General features: G+C 41.8%; 1 protein-coding gene across 3 annotated transcripts in view; it reads left to right on the plus strand.

Moving 5' to 3' along the window:
• The window catches only part of RAD54L2 (RAD54 like 2), a 93,531-nt gene that overhangs the window by 21,187 nt on the left and 50,445 nt on the right, over positions 1–21,899 (plus strand). For all 3 annotated transcript variants that reach the window (XM_089919415.1, XM_022572987.2, XM_022572986.2), the window contains one exon: positions 17,127–17,322. In XM_089919415.1, coding sequence (XP_089775541.1) covers positions 17,181–17,322 — 142 coding nt within the window. In that variant the 5' untranslated portion in view covers positions 17,127–17,180. The remainder of the gene's footprint in view (positions 1–17,126; positions 17,323–21,899) is intronic.

A 21,899-nucleotide genomic window follows, 5' to 3' on the forward strand; every position in this document is an offset into this window, starting at 1 on the left:
ATTTTTTCTAGACCACTCTTTCATAAGAGTATAACTCTTCAACGTCCTGGCCTTATGTAGAGGTCGCAGTCCCTTCTTTTTGCTTCTTTGAGCCCAGGGTATTATCTCTTTATCCCCCTGTCCCCCATCCCATCCCCTGCAAGGCTGGCACCCTCCTCTTCTCCTAGGACTGCTGTAGTGTCAGCAGTATTTGTTTGTGTTTTCAGTTTGCCTTTCATCATTGCTCCTTGGGGATTTCTCTTACTATTTTTTGTGAAAGCAGTTGTGCATTTAGAATGGATACTTATATAATTTTATCCATACTTCTAGGTGTTTTTGCAGTGGGAGAATTTGCGGGGTCTCCCCCATTGCCAAGGGGCCAAGCAGGACACTCTTATCCAACTTGTTAGATGTACTTTGTTCATTGTGGTGCTGTCTTGTTGGTTTCCACCAGATAGTTTCTAGAGCTGTTGATCTGAAATCTTAACTCTGGTGCTGTCCTGCCTTCATGACTCTGGTATACCCAGTATTCAAGTACTCACTCTCAGTTGATAATTTCTTTTGCAGATAATTTTATAGGCTTTTGCTACAAAAGTGGAATCAGTGGGGAAGCTATAAGTGGTGCACTTAATCTTGGTTTGTGTTCATTCTGAAATTTGAAATGGAGTGCATTTCATAGTTCTTGATCAAGATAACAGCAGTGCTAACAGCATTTGTAAAATTGCATGGGTTGTGTCTACCTAGAGGGGTGGGATAGGGAGGGTGGGAGGGAGACGCAAGAGGGAAGAGATATGGGGATATATGTATATGTATAGCTGATTCACTTTGCTATAAAGCAGAAACTAGCACACCATTGTAAAGCAATTATACTCCAATAAAGATGTTAAAAAAAAAAAACTGCATGGGTTCTTTCCATCCTTCTATGTGAGTGGCAGTTTTTAGAAGCCTGTCCAAGTTCGAAATGTATAATTATTTTTAAAATTTCAGTATTTTATTTATTATAAAGAGTAAAATACAGCTTGTATAATACTAATATCAAGTCAAAAATCTAAGTAGAGGCCTGCCTACTATATCTTATCTACACTGGTGCAAAAATAATGTATGAACTTCATTAAGAGCAGAACTATCTTAAAACAGAGACTTTTGAATGTGAAGAGGCCCACCTGTCAGAATTGTTTGTTATGAAAGGCAATACTTTTGTTTTTAGTTAATGGGAGAGATGATAAGGAGAGTCTGGAAATAGCTGTGTTGTGGGGGTGTTCAGTAGTTTATCTATTAGCATGGCTGAGTGGCATCCTCTAGCCCTGGGTTTATAACACTCTGCAGATGCCACCATTGACTTAGCTGGGCCTTTTGTTCAGCCTTACTCTTCTATAACAATGAGTTGCACTCCTTATTCTTGTATGCTGTGGTGAGCAGGAGGGAATGCTCCTCGTCCTGTCATTTTTCTATTACTCACTCTCCTTCTCTTTTGGGGGCATTTTTATTTTGGCTGCAGTGCTGGGGCAATGTCCACTTGAGAATAGGTCACAAGAATATTTAATGACTACTTGTTGACTGAATGACTAGAAGATTGGAACTTTATTAGCCCTCTTTCCCAAATGCAGGCCTGGAATGTCTGTCCTTGAGATTTGGCAGTTGTCTCTAGGTGTTCCACTTTTATTCTTCACTCTCAGTCAACTAGATGGTTCTTGGATGGTGGTTGCCAGCTGTTTTAGGTTGGCATAGTGAGTGCTGATGAGGCAAAGGTTTGGGGTTTAATTCCAGGGTACAGCCTCACCCTGGTTAAAGAGAAACCATGCTGCCCCAGACTATACTGTTAACTGCACTAGGGTGAATGAGTATCCTTGGGCACCAAGGGACCATGTAAGAGAGTATAGATGTGTTTAAGGCATAAGTTGATGTAGGGGAGAAAAATGCATCATAAATTTCCTAGTGGGACAATAATGTCGTTTTTCATTTTTGTATTAGGGATATAATTTTAAATTATGATTCGATTTGATTTGGCATTTGGTATTTATTCAAATGCTACCAACATCTTTGGTGTCCAAAAATGACTTTTGTTGTTTCTGTTTTGGAGACTTATGGCTTCTTGCTCTACATCTGAGTTTTCTTTCTTGAGGCATATATTTATATCACCCCCACAGTGCCTGGCACAGTGTCTTTATCACAGAAGGTACCTAAGCTTGGCCTGAATAAAATGCTAGCCCTTCTGCCTTTCCCTTTGACCATTCTTTCTCCAAATAACTTTCTTTTTTTATAATTAATTAATTTTTACTTTTGGCTGCGTTGGGTCTTTGTTGCTGTGCGTGGGCTTTCTCTAGTTGCGGTGAGCAGGGGCTACTCTTCATTGTGGTGCACAGGCTTCTCATTGTGGTGGCTTCTCTTGTTGCAGAGCACGGGCTCTAGGGCCTGTGGGCTTCAGTAGTTGTGGCACACGGGCTCAGTAGTTGTGACTCTTGGGCTGTAGAGCGCACGCTTAATAGTTGTGGCACATGGGCCTAGTTGCTCCGTGGCATGTGGGATCTTCCCAGACCGGGGCTTGAACCTGTGTCTCCTGCATTGGCAGGCAGATTCTTAACCACTGCACCACCAGGGAAGCCCATCTCCAAATAACTTTCAGCCACTTTTTTCTTTAAAATATTTCCTCAAGGGCTTCCCTGGTGGCACAGTGGTTGAGAGTCCGCCTGCCAATGCAGGGGACACGGGTTCGTGCCCCGGTCTGGGAAGATCCCATATGCCGTGGAGCGGCTGGGCCCGTGAGCCATGGCTGCTGAGCCTGCGCGTCCAGAGCCTGTGCTCCGCAGCGGGAGAGAGAGGCCCACGCACCGCAAAATAAATAAATAAGTAAAATAAAATATTTCCTCAAGCTTTTATTTCATCTCAGCCTTTGCCCTTCATCCCCACTATCATGACAATATCTCCTGGCCATAAAACCCCTGTGTGAATTATTTTGGTCTCTTCATTATATCACCTCTCATTTGGTATATTGAAGTTTGGCTTTGTCTCTGTGGAATAGCATCTTTATCTGAAGAGTGATGGGATGTACCCGACTGGGTATGCACACACACACAGGTCATCTTCCAGTCTTTGACAGATGGCCCTTTTTCCCAAAGGTTAGCATCCGTTATTTTCTGGTTATAGAAATGAGGTTTTCCTGCCGATCCTCTTCTTACTTGCAAAATCTATAGCCTGAGTTTTGTCCAAACTCCATATGCTTTTTCCCCAGAGACATTATAGGAGTATTAATTTGAAAGAAGAAGCCTTTTTTCTACTTTATTTGCTTTAGGTCAGGTGCACACTTTCTTTCCCACTTATCTTTGCTAATATTCAGATGTCTCTGGTTTCTTCAGTGTTTATGTCCAGTGATAGACTAGAGAGAGACTTACAGTGCAACTTTTAAGTTAACTCTGATTGGTTCAGCGGTATGAATCTTAAACTACATATTTTTACAATGTTGGAGAGAGAGAGAGAGGGAGTGTGTGTGTGTGTGTGTGTGTGTGTGTGTGTGTGTGTAAGAGCCTAAGAACTGGGCACAGGTTGAATAACCTTGGCCATAAAGTAACAGTGAAACACATAATCTAGATTGCTTACATAAGTTTCCTTGGAAGACTGTTCTAAACTAGGCCACATCTACACAAAGAGGGAGGGCAAGCCAGTGAGTCCATTTTCTACCTGCCTGTGGCGTGCTATTTGTTTATGACATTGATCAGACCTAGAGCCTTCCAGAGGGAACCCAGGTGAGATTTGCCTCAGAGATGGATCCAGTTCTTGCTGGGCTCAGGGGAAGAAGGAGGGAAGTCTACTCCCTAGCAGGAGGACATACTGCCTGTTCATGGGGATGCTGGGAGGCTTAATTAGCCTTTTTAACCCTAAGTTATTGTGTCTTAAAGGAAAGGAATTTTGTTACTTATTTGTTACTGATTAACTAGGGAGAATAGTTAGCTAGGTAATCTTTCAAATCTGTACTTTGAAATAAGATATTTTTGTACTCGTTAAGTGTTTAAATCTTTGGAGAACCAGAAACAGATGATTTTATTCTAGTCCTTGTTAACTGTCTTTTAGAAGGTTATATTTTTATTTTTACCCCTAAATACTTCATGTATATCCTAAAGACATTTCCTTACATAACTGCAGAACAGTTCTCAAAATCAGGAAATAAAATACTGATACAATACTATTATCTAATCCATAGTCCATATTCAGTTGCATCAACTATTGTCTTCAGTACTGGCTTTTATAGCTATTTTCTTCCCCAGGTCCAGGACCTAATCCAGGACCTAATCCAGGATCCCACATTGCATTTAGTCTCCTTTAATCTGAAACAGTTCTTAGAGAATTGTTTTACATATGTGGTAGGATGTGCACAGTTAGTCCTAGGATTATTCCAATTCTCATTCTGATCCTGACTTCCTCATGCATTCTAGAGAAGGGTGATGCCACCTTGAGAGTCAAGGCATTGTGTTTGAATGGAACTCATTAGTGTAATTCAATTCTTCCACATTTTAGTAGCTACTAATAGGTTTGGTTGTCGGAGGGGGTGTGTTGGCCAAGGGAGGGGGGAGGTATCTAATAGACAGGTGATGGTTAGACTCTACGTATTTTATTAATTTTTAATTATTTTTTTCTATACGTATTTTAAATTGCTTAGGTCACTGAATGATCCTCCTTGGTTCTGCTAGTTTTTTTCCTAAATTTCATAATCAGTTTTTATTATTCATTGAAAATGTGGAAAGCGGTGTTAGAAACAGATTTGGTTTATCTGTGATTCTTTTCTTCCTTTGTGATTTGAGGAGGTGAACGCATTATGGATTCCCATTTACAAATTTGTGTATCATGTAATTACTAATATAAGTCAACTGGAAATGTGACATTTAGTAGTTTAAAGGTACAGGTTACCTGTTGCATTGAAGTAAATGCCACAATTTATTTTTGCATGTGGGAAGTCAAGAAATAATGGATCTTTAAATTTTCTATTCTTTGCAGATATAAATTTTTCCTGTGATTTGTCACTTGTAAATCCTTGTGGCATTGGGATGTTTTCCAGCATCAATAACCAACTCTCTGATTCTCTGTATACCAACTGTGTGTTCAACAATTTAATTCTGATACTAACTACCCAGAGTTAGTACAGACTCTACAGGTTAAGGACTCAGTCCTGCAAGACTGCCCTGACTTCACATACCAGTCACAAGTCCTTGACTACCCATACTTCTCACTGACAGACTATAAATCAGGGGTTCCTCTGAGCCTCTCTTTAGGTTCAAAAATTTGCAAGAATGACTCATAGAACCCAGGAATATACTTATGTTTACTGGTTTATTTTAAAGGATACAACTGAAGAACAGCCAAATGGAAGAGATGCATAGGGCAAGGTATGGGGTGGCAGGGGTTGTTGTGGAGCTTCAGTGCCCTTTCCAGGTTCCACCCTCCCAGCATCTCGATGTATTCACTGACCCAGAAGCCCTCTGAATCTCAGTGTTCAGGAGTTTTTATAAAATTTAATCTCCAGTTCCCTGCCCCCATCTTGGAGGCTGGTGGGTAGGACTGAAAGTTCCTGCTAGTCATTTGGTCTTACTGGTGACCAGTCCCATCCTGAGGCTTTCTAGGGACCCCACCCTAAATTACTTCATTAACATAAATTCAGGTCTGGTCAAAAGGGGCTTGGTATGAGTAACAAAAGACACTCTTATCACTCAGAAAATTCCAAGGGTTTTGGGAGCTCTGTGCCAGGAACCAGGGACAAAGACCAGATATATTTTTGTATTGTGCCATAGGCACCATAAGGGGTCTACACCTGACTAGCATTACCATTCATTTTAGAACCGTGAGAAGTGGAGCCAGAAGAGTTTACCTATGTCGTTAAGGAGCTAAGTGCACAGAGTACCCATGTCACTGACAAAGCCAAAGTGAGAAACTCGAGTAGCCATAGAAATACAATTATGTGAATATATATTGCAAAATAGTAGTCATCCATTATTACTTTTATTTATAGTAGATACCAATTTAGGAAAAACCCACAGTATACAGCCTCTATATGATGTAGGTATAATTATTTTAAAAGAAATAATAACTGAAAATCTAAAGTGATCAGCAACAATTCAGAAAGTTAGTGGCTAGTTATAGTATAGAAGGATTCATGTCAGGGTCCCTGCTATAGTCTTATTTTTAAAAGCTCTGATTTGATGAAATGCTACTTGCATAGAGCTTTTTAGGATTGTGTCTCGTGGGTAAGTTGACTAGATACAGCGAAGTCTTTACCAAAGTTCATGCTGAGTATTTGCAGGGCTGTGAAGGGTAAACCATCCTCTCTGTGCACAGCTTGTAGTTGTCTGGGTTTGAAGCATCCAGACTGAACTCTGTGGTTTTATGATAGAACTCTTAGGAGAGGGAGGGGTCTCAGAGGGCTAGGGGAAGAGACTGGTGAGGGAAGTGGAGATGGTTGTGGTGGGGGAGTCGGATGGGACACCAAGCATGATTTGGCTTCTCTCCAAGCCTCTTCAGCCTCACCATGTAGTAGATAAACCTGACCTGCTTTTAGGGTGATCTGGACTCAGGGCTGGCTTAGGCTCCAGGAAGCCTAGGGAAAGTGGGCCATCCATGCCCCTGCCAAGTTGGCCCTTATCTCTGAAATCCCTGTTTTAAGAAGTTAGAGCTGTGTGGAAAGAGATACAGGACTCACAAGTTGAATGGTAACATATTTAGCCAGAATTGCTTTTACTCTTGCCTCATCCCCTGTATTTAGAGATCCAGGGATCTTACTTTTTTTTTTTTTAACCACTCTCATATTACACAGATCTGATGTTTTAACATATGTGGTGTATGTGTGTGTGTGAGAGAAAGAGAGAGAGAGAGAGAGATTTTTTCAGAGCCCAGATTTCTCTGGGGAGCAGTGGCTATGTCGCACAGGCTTCTCATAGCCAAAGCTGTCATCCCTGCTTTAGCTCCTATCTTCCCAGCTCAATTGTTTATTCTCTCCCTCCCCCCCTCCCTCCCTCTCCTTCCCTCTTCTCACCCCTCCCTCTTCTTTTTTTTCAGCTGCCTCCATAGAGAATGAAATGAATCTTTCATTTGCTCCCCTCAGTAGTGGCCTTCTAGGGCTTTACTCCTACTTATTCAAAACTCCTGGGACTGGCTCTGCAGGGATGTGCTTCTCAGAGACGTCTTGGATGAAGGGCATAAGCCAGGGAAGCTTTACGAGGGGGGCAGTGTACACAAGGAACCTCAGTCCTTGGCTATTTTAAACAGGATGTGGATAGCAGAGATTCAGTGGTAAAAGTGAAAATTTGACTTTGCAAATGTAGTATTAACTTCAGTTATTGAGAAAATTTGCCCTTGATGGTTAATTACATTTATAAAATAACCTGTGTATATCATTTATGTATCAGATTAATTTTGTGTTTTTTTATTTGAATATGGTATGGAGTATTTTATAATGTTCATGTAATGTGGTCCTCTGCTCGTTACATTTAAAAAAAAAAACGCCAATTTTTCTTTCTTTGTGATACCTGAAAATTTGGGGGAAAAGACCATTGATCTTAGAGTTTTGTTGTCTTAGGAGAGCAAGTTCTCAAACTTACTCTTAAAAATTATTGAAGACCCCAAAGAACTTTTGTTTATATTGGTTATATTGGTCAATATATGCTGTATTAGAAATTAAAACTGAGAAATAAAAAAATATTAATTCATTTAAAAATAATAAAATAATTATGTTAGCATAAATAACCTTTTAAATGAAAAATAACTATATTTTCCAAAACAAAAAAATTAGAAGGGTATCATTGTTTTACACATTCGAAAATTTGAAAATGTCTGAATAGAGGCAGCTGGATTCTCAGATCTGGTTCTGCATTTAGCCTGTTGTGACTTACTGTTTTGTTGTTGACATATTGTATTGTTAAAGTACATGAAGAATGTAGTTGGAGAAGGGAGGAGTGTTTTAACATCCTTTTCAGATAACTGTGGGTATTCTTTGTTTTATTTATTTTTTATTTTTGGCTGCTTTTGGGTCTTCGTTCCTGCATGCGGGCTTTCTCTAGTTGCAGTGAGCGGGGGCTACTCTTTGTTGCGGTGCATGGGCTTCTCGTTGCGGTGGCTTCTCTTGTTGCGGAGCATGGGCTCTAGGGATGCGGGCTCAGTAGTTGTGGCTCACGGGCTCTGGAGCGCAGGCTCAGTAGTTGTGGCGCATGGGCTTAGTTGCTCTGCAGCATGTGGGATCTTCCCGGACCAGGGCTTGAACCCGTGTCCCCTGCATTGGCAGGCGGATTCTCAACCACTGCGCCACTACGGAAGCCCCACTGTGGGTGTTCTTTGGTACTATACCGAAACGCCGAAAAATGATAGTTTCTTCAAGGTTAATTGTTACAGAGACTTTGAAACCATATCAAGGAACTTTTTGTATTCTGTTACATTAAAATCCATTGGTCTATCTTGCACTTTGAATGGCTCTTTAACCCATGCATGATTTTGACTTTCTGGCTCCCTTGAAAGGGTCTTGAGGACCCTCAGGACCTGAGGGAACCACCCTTTAAAAACTGCTGTCATAGAATCTGGAAGGGGTCTTAAAGATGAACGCAGGCCCATCTTTCTTCTAGGCTGGAGTAAGAGGGGTAATGGAAGTTGTGGGAGAACTGATATGCCCAAGGTAATGCAGCTAGTTTCCCATTGAGCTGTGACTATAATTCAGGTTTCTTGACTGATTCTTTAAACTTGGCTTCAGTACCTCTGCTGTGCTTGGTGCTGGCCTCACTGCATTGCCTTTTGGGAGTTGTCTCCTGTGGCCCTGCTCCTTGGAGTCTTGAATGTTTGTTCACCTTTCCTTCCTTATTTTGTCTTAATTTTCTAATTGCCAAAAGTCTCTTTAGGTTTCTGAATAAAATATTTTGATCTCTTTGTCAGTTTAGCTCTGTGACTGCTTGTGTGTATTAAATGTGTTTTTAAGTAACTGAAAGATAGTCAGAAGGCATTTAGGCTACGTGGAAGTTTGAAGTACACATCAGGTCTTTATCTTGCACAAGAAAGGTGTTTTGAAATAACTTTAGAGCTCCACAGTCGATCTCTCACAGCAGATTGGAAGAATCTTGTAGATACCCAGGGAGTACTAATATATATGAACTGAACTCTTTTTCCCCTTTGAATTATGTAAATTCTTTGACTAATGGGTTTCTTTGAAGGGGTGTTGCTTAAAGTTTTGGGCTGAATGTTTTCATGCTCTGAAAACTTTCCTCCCCTTGTAAATTAGCATAAGTGCATGGTTTTGTTTATATTCTTAATGGAAAAAAGGTGTGAGTGGCACTTGCTGTTGAATTGCTTTGAGATCATTTGAGGAAATTTAGTATTACTCAAGGTCACCAAAATTAATGAGGACATGGCAGTTTGGAATGGATTGTTTTTATCAAAGGCAGGATCAGGATGCTGCTGAGGAACACAAAGACATCTCTGAAATTTCACGGGCTGCCCTGCAATGGTGAAGCAGTGTGTGATTGCATTTTTCAGTGTGGACTCTCCAGTCTTGGGCTGCTTTGTGAACAAAGGCTTTGTGTGTGTGTGTGTGTGTATAATTTTTTAGTATTAGTTGTTTTATTTGTTTTTTTATACTGCAGGTTCTTATTAGTCATCAATTTTATGCATATCAATGTATACATGTCAATCCCAGTCACCCAATTCAGCACACCACCATCCCCACCCCACCGCAGTTTTCCCCCCTTGGTGTCCATACGTTTGTTCTCTACATCTGTGTCTCAATTTCTGCCCTGCAAACTGGTTCATCTGTACCATTTTTCTAGGTTCCACATACATGTGTTAATATACAATATTTGTTTTTCTCTTTCTGACTTACTTCACTCTGTATGACCGTCTCTAGATCCATCCATGTCTCAACAAATGACTCAATTTCGTTCCTTTTTTGGCTGAGTAATATTCCATTGTATATATGTACCACATCTTCTTTATCCATTCGTCTGTCGATGGGCATTTAGGTTGCTTCCATGACCTGGCTATTGTAAATAGTGCTGCAATGAACATTGGGGTGCATGTGTCTTTTTGAATTATGGTTTTCTCTGGGTATATGCCCAGTAGTCGGATTGCTGGATCATATAGTAATTCTGTTTTTAGTTTTTTAAGGAACCTCCATACTGTTCTCCATAATGGCTGTATCAGTTTACATTCCGACCAACAGTGCAAGAGGGTTCCCTTTTCTCCACACCCTCTCCAGCATTTGTCGTTTGTAGATTTTCTGATGATGCCCTTTTTTTTTTTGCGGTACGTGGGCCTCTCACTGCTGTGGCCTCTCCCGTTGAGGAGCACAGCCTTCGGACGCTCAAGCTCAGCGGCCATGGTTCATGGGCCCAGCCGCTCCGTGGCATGTGGGATCTTCCCAGACCGGGGCACAAACCCATGTCCCCTGCATCGGCAGGCGGACTCTCAACCACTGCGCCACCAGGGAAGCCCCCTCATTGTAGTTTTGATTTGCATTTCTCTAATAATTAGTGATGTTGAGCAGCTTTTCATGTGCTTTTTGGCCATCTGTATGTCTTCTTTGGAGAAATGTCTATTTAGGTCTTCTGCCCATTTTTTGGATTGGGTTGTTTGTTTCTTTAATATTGAGCTGCATGAGCTGTTTATATATTTTGGAGATTAATCCTTTGTCCGTTGATTCGTTTGCAAATATTTTCTCCCATTCTGAGGGTTGTCTTTTCGTCTTGTTTATGGTTTCCTTTGCTGTGCAAAAGCTTTGAAGTTTCATTAGGTCCCATTTGTTTATTTTTGTTTTTATTTCCATTACTCTAGGAGGTGGATCGAAAAAGATCTTGCTGTGATTTATGTCAAAGAGTGTTCTTCATGTTTTCCTCTAAGAGTTTTATAGTGTCCGGTCTCACATTTCGGTCTCGAATCCATTTTGAGTTTATTTTTGTGTATGGTGTTAGGGAGTGTTCTAATTTCATTCTTTTACATGTAGCTCTCCAGTTTTCCCAGCACCACTTATTGAAGAGCCTGTCTTTTCTCCATTGTATATCTTTGCCTCCTTTGTCATAGATTAGTTGACCATAGGTGCATGGGTTTATCTCGGGGCTTTCTATCTTGTTCCATTGATCTATGTTTCTGTTTTTGTGCCAGTACCATATTGTCTTGATTACTGTAGCTTTGTAGTATAGTCTGAAGTCAGGGAGTCTGATGTAAGGTTAGATTGTTTATTTGAGATTTTTCTTGTTTCTTGAGGTAGACTTGTATAGCTATAATCTTCCCTCTTAGAACTGCTTTTGCTGCATCCCGTAGGTTTTGGATCGTCGTGTTTTCATTGTAATTTGTCTCTAGGTATTTTTTGATTTCCTCTTTGATTTCTTCAGTGATCTCTTGGTTATTTAGTAACGTATTGTTTAGCCTCCATGTGTTTGTGTTTTTTATGTTTTTTTTCCCTGTAATTCATTTCTAATCTCATAGCGTTGTGGTCAGAAAAGTTGCTTGATATGATTTCAATTTTCTTAAATTTACTGAGGCTTGATTTGTGACCCAAGATGTGATCTATCCTGGAGAATGTTCTGTGTGCACTTGAGAAGAAAGTGTAATCTGCTGTTTTTGGATGGACTGTCCTATAAATATCAATTAAATCTATCTGGTCTCTTGTGTCATTTAAAGCTTGTATTTCCTTATTTATTGTCATTTTGGATGATCTGTCCATTGGTGTAAGTGAGGTGTTAAAGTCCCACACTATTGTGTTACTGTTGATTTTCTCTTTTATAGCTGTTAGCAGTTGCGTTATGTATTGAGGTGCTCCTATGTTGGGTGCCTATATATTTATAATTGTTATATCTTCTTCTTGGATTGATCCCTTGATCATTATGTAGTGTCCTTCCTTGTCTCTTGTAACATTCTTTATTTTAAAGTCTATTTTATCTGATATGAGTATTGCTACTCCAGCTTTCTTTTGATTTCCATTTGCATGGAATATCTTTTTCCATCCCCTCACTTTCAGTCTGTATGTGTCCCTAGTTCTGAAGTGGGTCTCTTGTAGACAGCATATATATGGGTCTTGTTTTTGTATACATTCAGCAAGCCTGTGTCTTTTGGTTGGAGCATTTAATCCATTCACATTTAAGGTAATTATCGATATGTATGTTCCTATGACCATTTTCTTAATTGTTTTGGGTTTGTTTTTGTAGGTCCTTTTCTTCTCTTGTGTTTCCCACTTAGAGAAGTTCCTTTAGCATTTGTTGTAGAGCTGGTTTGATGGTGCTGAATTCTCTTAGCTTTTGCTTGTCTGTAAAGCTTTTGATTTCTCCATCGAATCTGAATGAGATCCTTGCTGGGTAAAGTAATCTTGGTTGTAGGTTCTTCCCTTTCATCACTTTAAGTATATCATGCCACTCCCTTCTGGCTTGTAGAGTTTCTGCTGAGAAGTCAGCTGTTAACCTTATGGGAGTTCCCTTGTATGTTATTTGTCATTTTTCCCTTGCTGCTTTCAATAATTTTTCTTTGTCTTTAATTTTTGCCTATTTGATTACTATGTGTCTTGGCATGTTTCTCCTTGGGTTTATCCTGTATGGGACTCGCTGCACTTCCTGGACTTGGGTGGCTATTTCCTTTCCCATGTAAGGGAAGTTTTTGACTCTAATCTCTTCAAATATTTTCTCTGGTTCTTTGTCTCTCTCTTCTCCTTCTGGGACCCCTATAATGCGAATGTTGTTGCGTTTAATGTTGTCCCAGAGGTCTCTGAGGCTGTCTTCATTTCTTTTCATTCTTTTTTCTTTAGTCTGTTCCGCAGCAGTGAATTCCGCCATTCTGTCTTCCAGGTCACTTATCCGTTCTTCTGCCTCAGTTATCCTGCTATTGATTCCTTCTAGTGTAGTTTTCATTTTAGATATTGTATTGTTCTTCTCTGTTTGTTTGTTCTTTAATTCTTCTGGGCCTTTGTTAAACATTTCTTGCATCTTCTCGATCTTTGCCTCCATTCTTTTTCCAAGGTCCTGGATCATCTTCAGTATCATTGTTCTGAATTATTTTTCTGGACGGTTGCCTATCTCCACTTCATTTAGTTGTTTTTCTGAGGTTTTATCTTGTTCCTTCATCTAGTATATAGCCCTTTGCCTTTTCATCTTGTCTGTCTTTCTGTGAATGTGGGTTTTGTTCCACACGCTTCAGGATTGTAGTTCTTCTTGCTTCTGCTGTCTCCCCTCTGGTGTGTGTGTGTGTGTCTTTGTGTGTTTATTTCCTCCTGTGTGTCTCCCTGCCAGGGGTTAGTCTAAGGGCCGTGCCCACATGATTAATTCTGCTGATTCTTGGTCAGGCAACACTTTACGGACAGGTGTCATCTTTTAATTTAGCAGGGCAGAAGACCCTTTTCCTTCACTCTCAAGGTTGCTTTGAGAGGCTTGACTGGGATTGGCTGTGTGTTTCTTCGTGATTATAGCCTCCTTTTAGCAATCCCAATATATTAAACTGTAGAAATTAACATATTACTTAGGGGTTGAATATTTACCTTTCAGAGTGGTTCTGTTTGGTGTTCCTTTAAATAGCTAGTTATCCCATTTCATTAAAATAGAATTTGAGTCCCAGAATTTGCTTTGTAGGAATATAGGTCCTTATTAAGGTGCAACACACCCATGATCACTCTCCTAGTATCTCTGTGTCTTAGAGGCAGAGCTTCTCTTCACTGGAGGTTGAAGCAGTGTTTCACATGGGATGAGGAGCAAATGGGGAGGTGCATTTTCTTCCTTATCAACTTTTTTCTCATGTCTGTCTATCAGTTCTGCTAAGAGCTAATTTTTTGAATCAGGGCTGCCTTCCCTGTGTTCTGAAAGGCTGTGCCCACATGGAAGTGTCTGTGTGGGTGGGTGGAACCCCTTAGAGACAAAGTTTAATTGACTGTGCTGCTGCCCCCCAAGATCAGCTTTTCCTCTGCCATTTTCCCTTTGTTGCTTTTTTTTTTTTTTTGCGGTACGCGGGCCTCTCACTGCTATGACCTCTCCCGTTGCGGAGCACAGGCTCCGGAAGCGCAGGCTCAGAGGCCATGGCTCACGGGCCCAGCCGCTCTGCGGCATGTGGGATCTTCCCAGACCGGGGCACGAACCCGTGTACCCTGCATCGGCAGGCAGACTCGCAACCACTGCGCCACCAGGGAAGCCCCCTTTGTTGCTTTTTTGAAGGTGATCAGTAACAGCAAAACGTGCCCCTTAAGTAGTTCGTATGGTTCTAAAGAGCTGAGAAAAGAATTCATTGTGTCCTCTATGTAAAGAAATTTAGTGGCTTATGGAAGGGAAGGAAAGAGAAAAACCAGATTTGATGGGACTTAAGAAATCCATTACTTTCCAGTTTCTTCTCTGTTATGGGCATCTGATGGCCTGGGTACTATTTTAAAGTTTCCTCTGTTTTTAAAATGTTTTGAGGAGGGAGCTGGATCAATGTCTTTCATAGTGTAATATATGTGGTTGTTGAATGTTTAATCGATGTTTGCTTCTGTCTGTCAGGAGCTTGGGGCTGAGGTTGTTTTGAAGATGTTTGTTAACTGGGGGTTTACAGGCTTTTCATTGTTATTGCTGACCTCTCAGTGATTGTTATTCTTCCATCACCACACAATTTCTTCTCTAAAATGACAGGAATTCAGATTACCTAAAGGTACTTGCTAATTAAAAATTGTCCTCTAAAAGCCACTCCATAATCAGCCAGGCTCACTGTAAGCAAAACACTTATTAAGCAGTCGAGAATGAAACAGGGGGTTTATGCTGATTATGAACATTGACTTCCAAACACAGAGTAGTTGCTGATGAATTTTCATTATACTAATATTTAGAAATAAGTTTCACTTCTAAACCTGCTGATATTTAATTGGTTTATTACTTCCTTTCTAAAGCCTAATGAACTAAAGATATAGGTTTCCTTCAGAGACTTGGAATCTGCTTTGTCAGTGAATGGTAGCTCAGCATTAGTTATATATATATATATTTTTTTACTACTTATTTTATTTTATTTTTGGCTGCATTGGGTCTTCGTTGCTGCATGCGGGCTTTTTCTGTGGTTGTGGCAAGCAGGGGCTACTCTTCGTTGCAGTGCGCGGGCTTCTCATCGCAGTGGCTTCTCTTGTTGCGGAGCACAGGCTCTAGGCGTGGGGGCTTCAGTAGTGTGGCACATGGGCTCAGTAGTTGTGGCTCGCAGGCTCTAGAGCACAGGCTCAGTAGTTTTGGTGCACGGGCTTAGTTGCTCCACGGCATGTGGGATCTTCCCGGACCAGGGCTCGAACCCGTGTCCCCTGCATTGGCAGGCGGTCTTAACCACTGCGACACCAGGGAAATCCAGCATTAGTTATATTAATATTTATTTGTGGATCACTTTTCTTCCCTGTACCTTAATGCCGTTTGTAAATGTTTTTGGAAGTGTGTTATTAATGCAAAAATTTGAATTTTATTTCAGTGGCCATGGCTCACAGGCCCAGCCACTCTGCGGCATGTGGGATCTTCCCAGACCGGGGCACGAACCCGTGTCCCCTGCATCGGCAGGCAGACTCTCAACCACTGCGCCACCAGGGAAGCCCTAACTGAGCAGTCTTAAACTTAAATTCCAGTTTTCCAAAATTCTAAAGGATCCAGTTTGCTTTTTTTTGTTTTTGTTTCTGTTTCTGTTCGGAAGAACATAGAAATTCTGTTTCAAATTGTGTCTGGACCTTAATAAGAGATTCCAGTTCTGGAATAGTATTTGTGTTGAATAATTAGAGACTTGTGTTTCCTTCTTTTTTTTAATTTTGGGAGATGAGAGGAATTTTAGGATGACCTGATTCTGGATGTGGTTGTCTACAACAGTTTGTTTTATAAAAGATTATTTATCTTGTGCCCTTCTCCCCCACATTTTATTATTAAAAAAAAAAACAAGTATACCAAAAAATTGAAAGAATTGTTGAATCTTCATGTTAATATTTTGCAGTATTTGCTTTATCACAAAACAGTCCATCTAACTTTCTTTGTCTTGTTTTTTCTTTCCACTCAAGAAGAAATGACCTTGCTAATATAGTACAGTGAAGAGAGAAACAGACAGACATGCATAGTGCCTGACACATAGTAAATGTAATAGAGCTGGTTGGCAAGAGAGAGAGCGAATGTGAATGAATGAATAGGACATGCTTCTAGGTTTAGGATACAAAGAAGCAATTCCCAGCTAAATCCCTGCCATTAGGGCCTTACTGTTGGGTCAGGAGGTGAGAAACCAAAGAAGGCAAACACTTTGCCAGGTAGCTCATATGAAGCCTTTGGTGAAGGTCAGCATGGTTAGCATGGCTACTGGAGTTCTGGAGTTCAGAAGAGGGAATATGATCCCAGAAGACTGGGGCAGTTGACAAAGGCTTCTTGGAAGAAATGGAGGTGGAACTGGGCCAAGAGGTAGGGCAGAGCCTGAGAACAGAGATGTGGGCACAGGGGCATTCTGAGCCACGGGGAGCCTGATGCTACCTATGTATTTGGGAGGAGTGACAGTGTGATAAATAGCCAGTTGCCTGTAAGCACTTTATTCAGGTGATTGGAGAGTGGACCATCTTCGTTGTAGTGCTCCAAGGCAGGGCCCACTTCTTATTCCCTGAGCCCTCCCAGTTACTGCTGCCCCAGGGCTCCACCTTTGCTGCTCACTCTGCCTGGACTCAGTCCCTCCAGATGTCTGTGTGGCTCCCTCTTCCTTCTGGCCTCTGCTCAGTGAGAACTTCCCTGTTCCCCCTCTATAAAATAACAGCTCCTTCTGGCACACACTAGCCAACTAGCACCCTCTAACATACTTTTTTCTTCTTTCTACTGTGTCCCCAAAGCCTAGTACAGTGCCTGTGATTATATATACATGTATATGTATATATAGAGATATAAAGAGTTGGTGCTCAGGGAACAGTTGATGCATGAAGGAACGAACAAATGGGAATTCTGAGGTGTATAGGGCATTTGGGCAAGAAAATATCTTAAAGGGACCAAAGAAGCAGCTAAGAGAAGCTTGAGCTGGGCAGAGAGTCACCAAAATATGTCTTAGGGCCAGTGCCCTTGTGGGGAAGGTTGAGATTTGGGTATGGTTAGCCGACCTGCTTAGAAAAGCTCCCAGGGAATTCATCCTTGACATTTTCTCTTTGAAAAATTCATGCTCCTAAGTGAAGCCTTTGGTGATTCTGATGCCTCTTGTGCTCCTCCTAGGATCCCTGCAGTGGACCATGAGACGGTAATGTCCACTGAGGACCTCTGGGAGCCATGTCAGACGAATCCGCCTCAGGGAGCGATCCAGACCTGGACCCAGACGTGGAGCTGGAGGATGCGGAAGAGGAGGAGGAGGAGGAGGAGGAGGTGGCAGTGGAGGAGCATGGCAGGGGTGACGAGGAAGACCTGCTGGATGGTGAGTGACTCTAGTGAGTGACAGAGGTTGCCTTATCTTTATTCTAATAGAATTTTTGCTGAGACAACTTGGTGTTGGCAGTTGGATTTCTTAGGTCATCGTCCATCATGAGAAGGCACTGGAACATAGCAACAATGAACTCATATGCTCTTCCCCAGGAAATAATTTGTTGTTCCTCTATATAAGCCTCACTTTAGTGCTGGAAGGACCTTTAGCATTCACCTTGTCTTTGATGATGTGCAGACTTAGGTCTAAAGATTTGAGACGGGAGCATGCTTGTTCAAGTCATGGAGGGAGTCAGTGGCAGAGTTCCTGTGGTGAGACAAAGAGGTGGTCTGGTGGTCACGGACCCATCAGGTGGCCACAGATAGGTGTGAGGATAACCGTGAGTGGTCTGTGAGTTTCCTAAGTTACATTCACAATTCTGCTTCTGTGAAGATGAGGAAGTTATCTGAGGAGAGATTATTAGATGGGTTCACAACTCCAGAAAGCTTATTGCATCTCCTGCAGGGCTGCTCTGCCTCCTAGCCACTTCAAGTGACTATAAATTGCTCCTACTGGGAGAGAACTGCCCCTCTGTAGCTGGTGGACCCCTTCTGGGCTCCTATTTGGTTTGCTTGGCTCACCCTTCCTTTGTCCCCAACTTGCTGAAGTGGCATTGGACTTTTCCTTTTCATCATTAGTCTAATGTTAGGTCATCTGGCCAGCCACACAGCTTCTCAATTAATTCTAACCTTTCATGGCATAGGATTTGGTTGTTTGTAAGCTTCCTGTTGACCTAGGAATAAAGTTTTTGTCTTTTTATAACACACCAATATTCAGTTTTATACCTGAACATTGCACTAGATCGTCGTTGCTTGGATCTTCAGGAGCCTAGGAAGATGCATTCCTGCCATTCTCCAGATTCCAGGAGAATGAGCATCTGTCCTCTTCGTTTGCTGATGTTACTGTCTTCAGTTCTCATTCATCCTAACAGCTGCCATATGGTTCAGGGATCAATTTTCTGTCATTTAAACTGTCTAGAGGTCTCTGCCCCATTTCCAGTTTACCTCTGGCAGGAAATTACCATTTCACTCCCCCACCCCCCACAACAGCATCTTCTGCTATCCACTGCCAGCTTGTTCAGCTGGAGTCTCCCCACAGCTAGTTCTGCAGTTCCCGTCTATAAAGTAGAATGAGTAGAAATAACAGAAGATAGTGATGTGAGGGTATATCATCAGACTGTCTTGCTTGCCTCTCATGGTTCTTTTTTTAAAAAATAAATTTATTTATTTTATTTATTTTTGTCTGCGTTGGGTCTTTGTTGCTGCGTACGGGCTTTCTCTAGTTGTGGCGAGCGGGGGCTACTCTGCGTTGCGGTGCGCGGGCTTCTCATTGCGGTGGCTTTCAGTAGTTGTGGCACGCAGGCTCTAGAGCACAGGCTTAGTAGTTGTGGTGCACCGACTTAGTTGCTCCATGGCATGTGGGATCTTCCCCGACCAGGGATTGAGCCTGTGTTCCCTGTATTCGCGGGTGGATTCTTAACCACTACGCCACCAGGGAAGTCTGCTACCCTTATTCTTATGGAGTTTGCAAGGAAAAGCCAGATGTCCCACTTCTTTTCCTCTGGTATTTTTTTACTTCATTACCTGTGCTGATTTCTCTGCTGTTTTCCCGGTTCTCCAGTAGGGGACTGTCCCTAGGAAATCACTGTTCTGCTTTCTGCCCTTGATTAGTTTCTGTCTTCTAGAATTTTTGTATAAATGGAGCCATATAGTATATTCATTCTCTTTCTGGGAGTCTGACTTCTTTCACTCGGCATAATTATTTTAAGATTCATCCATGTGTGGGACTTCCCTGGTGGCACAGTGGTTAAGAATCCGCCTGCCAACGCAGGGGACACAGGTTCGAGCCCTGGTCCAGGAAGATCCCGCATGCCATGGAGCAACTAAGCCCGTGCGCCACAACTACTGAGCCTGCGCTCTAGAGCCCATACACCACAACTACTGAAGCCCGCGCGCCTAGAGTCCGTGCTCCGCAGCAAGAGAAGCCACCACAATGAGAAGCACGCGCACTGCAATGAAGAGTAGCCCCTGCTCGCCACAACTAGAGAAAGCCTGCGAGCAGCAATGAAGACCCAATGAAGCCCAAAATAAATAAATCTATAAAAAAAAAGATTCATCCACATGTATATATCAATTGTTCATTCGTCTTCATTGCTGAGTAGTATTCTATTGTATAGGTGTACCCCAATTTGTTTATCCATTCCCTGGGTTTCTTTCTTTTGGGGGGGGAGTTCCTTTTTTTCTTTTGTTTTGTTAATACAAATAAAGCCACTATGAACATTCATGTATAAGCCTTTGTATTGACATGTGCTTTTATTTTGCTTGGATAACAGATTCTGTCATCTCTATTGGCTATCCAAGTCATGGGGGACAATGGAATCAGAACTAAGAATAGAACCTGTTTATGTTTTGCTAGAGACCTCCCTTTAGATGAACCATTAACATCCAGCAAATCAGATTATTCATCTATCCGTGAATCCAAGTGACTATTCTCCAGCCCATAGACCACCGTTTATTTACAAGATTATCAGAGTAGACTTGGTCACATTCATTATCTGAAATCAAGGTCTTGTTAGAAAGGTACCTAACAGAGTCTGTTAGGAGTCAAATTTGCATAAAAAGCTATGTAGCCCAGTATTAGTGCCTAAAAGAATGGCAGGTCTCAAAAAGAGCATGGGGCACCAGGAGAACAATACAGTATGTGAGAGTGGCAAGAGAAAGGAGTGCACTCAGTAATTCAGTAATACTTATCAAGCTTCTACTCTTTGGCTAGGCATGGTCATGGGCATTGGGAATACAGCGGGGGATAAAAATGCCTCTCCTCATGGGATTTTCATTTTAGTAGGTTGAGACAGATGATAAATAAGTACATAAACAGTATGTCAGAAGGTGTTAAGTGCTATGAAGAAAGGGGAACTGGGTAAGGTATGAATGTGGGATGATGCTTTTTTATGTCGACTGGTCAAGAAGGACTTTACTTGATTAGGTGACTTTTGAGTTGAGCCATGGAGGAAATAAGGGAGCTAGCCTGGTGGTTGTCTAGAGAAAGAGCATTCCAGGCAGATAGGATAACAAGAGCAAAGATCCAAAGGCAGGAGCTTTCTTGGTGTGTGGAGAAAACAGCAAGGAGCCAGGGTAGTTGAAGCAGAGTGTACCAGGCTGAGGGTGGTAGAAGAGAGGCCGTGGGGTCAGACTGTGTGGGGTCTTATTTTGTGAGGTGGGAGCCATTAGAGGGTTTAAACGGAGGAAAGATCACACTGGCTGATATGTAAGGAACAGGCTGTGAAGGAGCTGAGGGCAAAAGCAGGCAGGTCAATTAGGAGGATACTGCAAAATTCCAGGCAGGAGGGATGGTGGCTTGGTGGAGGTGGTAGAAGTAGTTGGATTCTGGATATGTTTTGAAGATGGAGCCAATAGAATTTGTTAATGAAAGGGATATAGATTGTGTCAGAGTAAGAGGGAAGGTGAGGATGGATTCCAAGTTTTTATTGAACAACTTGAAGATGCCATTTTCTAAGCTTAGGAAGATGAGGGGAGAGGTACAGATTGGGGACAGAGAGGAGTTTGGTTTTGAAGACATGTTAAGTTTGACATGTCTTATGCCTCCAAGTTGAGATGTCCAGAGGGCAGTTGACTATTAAATTGAAGTTCACGGGAGAACTCTACATTGGAGGTTAAAAAGTGGGATATATCTGTATATGAATGGTACTTAAATCACAGGACAGGATAAGATTATTCCAGGAATAAGAGAAATTAAAGAGAAGTGGTCTGAACAGCTAAGCACTTGGCAGCAGAGGCGGGGAAGGAATGAGGATGATCTAGGAAAGAAGATTGAGAAGAAATGGTCACTGAGGTAATAGGAGACCCAAGAGAAAAGTGTTATGGAAGCCAGCTAGGAAAAAAAAATCATTTCAAGGAGGAAGTGATCAACCGTGTTAGTTAAAGGCAACCAATAGTCCTGGTAGCATGAGGACTAAGAATTGACCGTTGGATTTAGCAGTGTGGGGGTCCTTGGTGGCCTTGATCAATTTCAGTGCAATGATAGGGACTCAAAGAAGAACAGGTGGAAAACAGGTTTTATCTTTTTAACTTTTTGCCAGTGGGACTGATCAGGTAGGGAGGGAGAAATTGATGGTGCAGGAGAGATTGGGGGCAGTCCACACTGGCTAAAGCCAAGCTGTAACTGTGGTCTGGGAAAGCCTTTGCCTAAGCACTTTAGTGTATGATAGAGAGAGGAACACCCCACAAGACAAGGCAACCATCTTCATCTAAATTTTGTGATCTTGGGCAAGTCCTTGATGAGCCTTTAGGTTCTTTTCCACAAAATGAAAAGTCTGCAACCTGAATTCTGGATCTGTTGTTCTCTTGTTCTGGATGAAGACAGGGAAGAATGGGCATGTTTTTAGGAACAAAAAGGAATCACCAAAACAAAAGGGCTATGAATCAGCCGGGGGAAGCAGTTAGACCTGTGACCGAATGCACTAAGACAGGCAAGACAGTGTCAATAGCATTCTATTGCATTTCAGCATTTTG

This window comes from Delphinapterus leucas, chromosome 10, assembly GCF_059928025.1.
Source record: "Delphinapterus leucas isolate spDelLeu-1000000601 "Yukka" chromosome 10, BTC_Dleu_Yukka2, whole genome shotgun sequence".
NCBI classification, from domain to species: Eukaryota; Metazoa; Chordata; class Mammalia; order Artiodactyla; family Monodontidae; genus Delphinapterus; species Delphinapterus leucas.